Source organism: Acanthisitta chloris, unplaced genomic scaffold (assembly GCF_000695815.1).
Source record: "Acanthisitta chloris isolate BGI_N310 unplaced genomic scaffold, ASM69581v1 scaffold36367, whole genome shotgun sequence".
Lineage (NCBI taxonomy): Eukaryota > Metazoa > Chordata > Aves > Passeriformes > Acanthisittidae > Acanthisitta > Acanthisitta chloris.
The window spans coordinates 29119-34454 of NW_008683809.1; the positions used below are offsets into that span (position 1 = coordinate 29119).

A 5336-nucleotide genomic window follows, 5' to 3' on the forward strand; every position below is an offset into this window, starting at 1 on the left:
CTGCACTGAAATAATTCTGTTCACACATCCAACTTAACCACAGTCTCTTTACCAGCTGCAAGACTTGTGGTTCTTTACTTCTTCTTTACCCAACTACATGGAAATCCCTTTAGAGGACTGGTCATTTGGCTTATATTCATTTAACAGCCACAAACACACTAAAAAATGCAATGGAATTCTAGCTAATTGTTTCCATTCACACCTGACATGAGCAGAGTTAGCAAAGAAAGCTAATTTAGTTTAGCTAGTCATAAATTTAGCTGTGAAACATATAGGTTCATGTTCTACTTTATTAATAACCTCATAGGTTTTTCAGCATCATGTATGGAATATATATTTCAAATCCCCCTCAGGAAGAAACAGTATGATAAAAGTTGTCAGGAAGGTTTTAGATCTTTACTCCAAATTAACAAAGTTTTGGGAGAGTTCAAAGAAGATTTCATGTGGAATTTTTTATGTGCTTTTCTGGGAGAAATGACTCTAATTTTGTAGTAATTTTAAATTGTGAATAATATATTTGTGGATAATTTTGTTATGCTATTTAGATCTGGGACTTGCAGTGGCTTTGTAAATTTTAGGGATAAAGTGCTTTGATGCTTTACAAAGAGTGGTGAGACACTGTCCCAGGTTGCCCAGGGAGGCTGTGGCTGGCCCACCCCCGGCAGCGGTCTCAAGCAGGAGCCTTGAGAAACCTGATATAGTGAGGAGATGTCCCTGCCCAGGGCAGGGAGAGTTGGGTCTAGATGATCTGTAAGGTCCATTCCAGCCCCTAAATTCTATGTTTCTATGATTCTAAACTTCAGATCACCCAGAAGATTTGTGTCTTTGAGTCTCCCCTGCTTTTCACGTCTGTTTTGAGAACAATACCTTGGTGAACTGTGGATTTGTACAGGGCAAGGTGTGCAATTCCAATTTGTCCTTAGTGTTTGCGAACGATAAGGTACTAAACATGGGAGTATACATAAAGACTCAAAGCATTTCTTTTAAGTCTTACTTTGAACTTTTAAAGTTATATGAATGAATGGATTGTGTTTGCAGAGTTGGTTAGTTGTTTATCTCCATCCACACAGTTGCTACCTTAGACCTGTTTTGAAAGCTCTTAGGCCTTCTCAGGTCTCAGTGGCTCAGACAAATGCCTCTCCAGTGGTGACTGTACTTCATTTTTGCCAGCTCTAACTGCTCTTTTTTTCTAGCCAATGTCTTATCCAGGGTTTGCATGTTTTATTGAACTGAATTCAGTTTTGCAAACAAATGAGAGCAAAAACAAGTTTTCAATTGTGCCTGATTTGTAAGGTTATAATTTTCCTCCTATGTTTCTTTGAGTGGATATGTAGGAGAACGTGATGGTATTTGAATGGTGGAAATATAAATAGCTCTTCATTTTCATGGTATGATTATTGCTCTAATAGGTAAGATTCTGAACACCAATGATAATTAACATTTTGATTGTGATTTTTGCTTTTAAAGGGCACTATGAGGAGGTGTATGATAGCCAGCTGCACTTGGCCTGCTTTTTTACTGATCCTGAGGACAAATGGTTAAGGCATTACTTTTATGAGAAATGCTATAACACTGCTCAACTAGTAAAAATTGATGGTGGGAAGAGAAATGCACAAGCACATGTAAACATGGGTCTCATCAACGAGGAGCAAGGTAAGTCACCCATATCATAAGGCTACATTGCATCAGCATTGAGATGGTTGTATTTGTGTATCAGCACCAGGGCACAGTATTTCAATATAAAATTGATTTGCAAATAAATTGTAAAACATGTTTTAAAGCAATGATTGCAATTGTAATTCTTGGAGCATTAGATGGGGAGGCAAAGAGGTCTGTAATTATTCAGAGACCCATCTGACATTCTGTCTAGAGCTGAAACTACTCCATCAGATGAAAAACAAGTCACGAGCTTAAAGGGAGCATTTGTTTAGCACAAAGGTGATTTAGGTTGGACCTAGTTTCCTTTTGCAAGTGATTGAGCAGGATGGCACCTGCAGTTACACAAACTGGGCTGATTTAAGAGGTGTGGACATAGAATTCAGTTGAATCCTGCTTCCAGTTTACACTTGGATAAAAGGCTCTTCTATTTTTGTGTTCTTTTCTTAAAATTACCTTCTGGTTCTCTTGACTGAAAGTGCCCCCCTGCTTGTTTGTGCTGACTGCCACATTGCTCTTCGCTTTGGGCTTGTGCCTTACCACAAGTTCCATTTCTCCCTTCATGCATCTCTGTCCTTAAACTGGGAGTCTCTGAAATTAGAAAAGATATTAATAGAAGTAACTAGAATCATAGCACAGCTCAGGCTGTAAGAGACATCAAAAGATCATCTGATCCAACCTTTCATGGGCAAAGGGAGCCTGGATGAGGTTATTTTAGCACCTTGTCCAATCACATCTTGAAAACCTCCAGTGATGGGTCTCTCCTGCATCCCTGGGGAGATTGTGCACTGAATGATTGTTCTCACTGTAAAAAATATGACTTCCTTATATCGAGATGAACCTTGTTTCTGTGTTTAAAAGCACACATTGCCTTTCATAGCAGAGGGGTTTGTGTGTGTACAGCAGCCTGAGTATAAAATGGTGTTTTCCTGTGTTTGCATGAAAACCTTTCATGTGGTGGGAAGACAAGCAATAAGTGAGCCTCAAGTAACTGAATAAAGCCTGTCTTCCAGTTCTGATTCCTAAGCTTACTGCATGCCTAATTATTGCTTAAAATATGGGATTTGTGTAGTCATACTGGTTTTGTTTCTAAGTTTGTGGGTTGAAACAATTCCAGCACTGAGCTCAACTTGTGATTGGTTTCTCCAATAGAGTGGATTTCCTTTGAAAAGAAAAAATGAAGATTCACATAAATAGAAATATTTTGTGGAAATAGTTTAATTCCACTAAATGTCTGACAGAATAGGTGTGTTTCAAAAGGTGGTCTCATTTCCTAGAAAAAAAAAGGACATTAAACATAAAGCCTGCAGCCTTTTCTTTATTATTGAAAGGTTATTGTCATGTTTTTTCTGCATATTGTCTTACAGCTGAAACATCACACCTTTTTCAATATTTCCTCATGTATTTTCTAGAGTGCTGATCCTTCACACTCTTTTTCTATGAACTGTTGCCATATCTTTCTTGCCTGCAACACCCAGACCTGGGTTCAGCTGTAAAATTTGAGCTCATACCAATAATCACTAAAATGGAAGGATTACCCTTCTTACATATTGTATTTCTAGTTGTGTTTTCAGGTATGACATCTACATTATTTGTTTTAGCATGAAGTCCATATTCATAATCAGTTCATTACCTTCAGTAATATCTAAATTACTTTCTGAAGAACTGCAGAGTGCTGTTCTGAGTTCTGAGATCCTAAATTAGCTGTGCCAAAATGCAGTATGTTGCTTTCAGTTTGCACCAAGTAGCATCCTGTGTTTTGTTGGTGGTTTCTAGAAACTGTCAAGGTTGTTTTGATTTCTGAAGTTGTCCTTCAGTGTGCTTTCTCTTCTTCCTAGTTGTGTTGTCATTTGAACATTGAAAAAGCATTTTTCTACCCCATAATTCAGATCCTTTTATGAAAATACTAAGCAATAAACTGCACTCAGGAGAGCACCTGTAGAACCTCATTGGGTGACTTTTACTATGGTGGTGGTGAACTACTGATAACCAATGTCTATATAGAATTTCCTCACTAATTGACACATAACAGTAGTTGCAGGTGAACTTATGCTTCCCTAATGCTTTACATGGAAGTTACATGACAGGGAGAAATAATTTATTGACTTAAATGGAAGTTTGGTTTGATGACATTTGCTGTTGATGTATCAACATTCTCTTTAATATTTTTGTGTTTTCTTTAAATACTTGGGAATAATCTGATTGGCTTTTTATGTACTCCAGTGTTGTTCTAGTTTCCCAGTGGATAATATAGCAGATAGCCCAGATAGTCATGACTAAGTCATTATACTTTTGAGTGAAAAAGCTTGTCGTGGTTTAACCCCAGCCAGCAGCCAAGAACCACGCAGCCTCTCACTCACTCCCCCACCAATGGGATGGGGGAGCCAATTAGAAGGATAAAAGCTACAAAAACTCATGGGTTGAGATAAAGACAGTTTAATAGAGAAAGCAAAAGCTGCACACACAAGCAAAGCAAAACAAGGAATTAATTCACTGCTTCCCAAAGACAGGAGGTGTTTAGCCATCTCCAGGAGAGCAGGGCCCATCATGTGTAACGGTTCCTTGGGAAGACAGACGCCATCACTCCAGATGTCCCCCCTTCCTCCTTCTTCCTCCCACCTTATATACTGAGCATGATGTCCTATGGTATGGAATATCCCTTTGGTCAGTTTGGGTCACCTGTCCCAGCTGTGCCTCCTCCCAATCTCCCATGCACCCCCAACTTCCTTGCCAGCGTGGCAGTACGGAAAGCAGCAAAGGCCTTGGCTCTGTGTGAGCTCTGCTCAGCAATAACGAAAACATCTCTGCATTATCAACTCTGTGTTCAGCACAAACCCCAAACATAGCCCCATACTAGCCTCTATGAAGAAAGTTAACTCTACTTCAGCTCAAACCAGCACAAAGCTTCATTAGGTTATCTCTTTCTTATTCATTAGAATAAATTTACTGAAGCTGCTGGCTTTTTTCCCCCCAACCTTTTCACTTGGTCCTTTAGTTACTAAGAAGGTACAGAAAAGCAAACATCCATATCTACTCATAACTTCAAAGGCTCATACGGAGTGTGACTCACTACTCTTAGCAAACCACTGCCTAAAATAAATGTTAACATTTCCTACTTTTAGGATGTGTTAAGCAAACTTGTTGAAGGCTTAAATATATTGAAGCCCATTACAAAAGCACATAAGTAAAGCTATGAAATACACTGAGATGATCACTTCTATGTGCCTTCTGAGCTGAGGGCCCAGAACTGTAGGCAGTGTTCAAGGTGTGGCCTCACCAGCTCTGAGTCCAGGGGATGTACATGGCTGTAATGTGTACATATATTCACATTTATACATCTATATACACATGTATACATTTATTTATGCAAACACTTCTAGTATGTCCCATGGACTTCAGGGCTGATTTTAGAACAAACGCTCTTTCAGTTGTCTTGGCCTTTGAAAAATATAGAAACATATATCTAATTTTGCTCTAACCTATTTGAAACAAGTAGCTCCTGCAAGTACAAAGTCTTTGTTTTCCCTAGACTGCTGTTTTTTTTCTTTACTGATATGTGAGCTGAAATTTTGCGATGCATATGTTTGGGTGTTATCCAATTAACACAAAACAGAAATCACTCAGATATTGTAACGATCTAAGAACCTCTACAAACCAGCACTAGCCATGATGTTTGTTGG

At 38.8% G+C, this 5336-nt stretch overlaps 1 protein-coding gene across 1 annotated transcript in view; it reads left to right on the forward strand.

Moving 5' to 3' along the window:
- The window catches only part of LOC103806388 (tetratricopeptide repeat protein 29-like), a gene marked incomplete at both ends in the record, with an annotated part of 27534 nt that extends 25881 nt beyond the window's left edge, over positions 1-1653 (forward strand). Inside the window, one exon of the mRNA XM_009079075.1 lies at positions 1468-1653. Coding sequence (XP_009077323.1) covers positions 1468-1653 — 186 coding nt within the window. The remainder of the gene's footprint in view (positions 1-1467) is intronic.
- Between the last annotated feature and the right edge of the window lie 3683 nt (positions 1654-5336).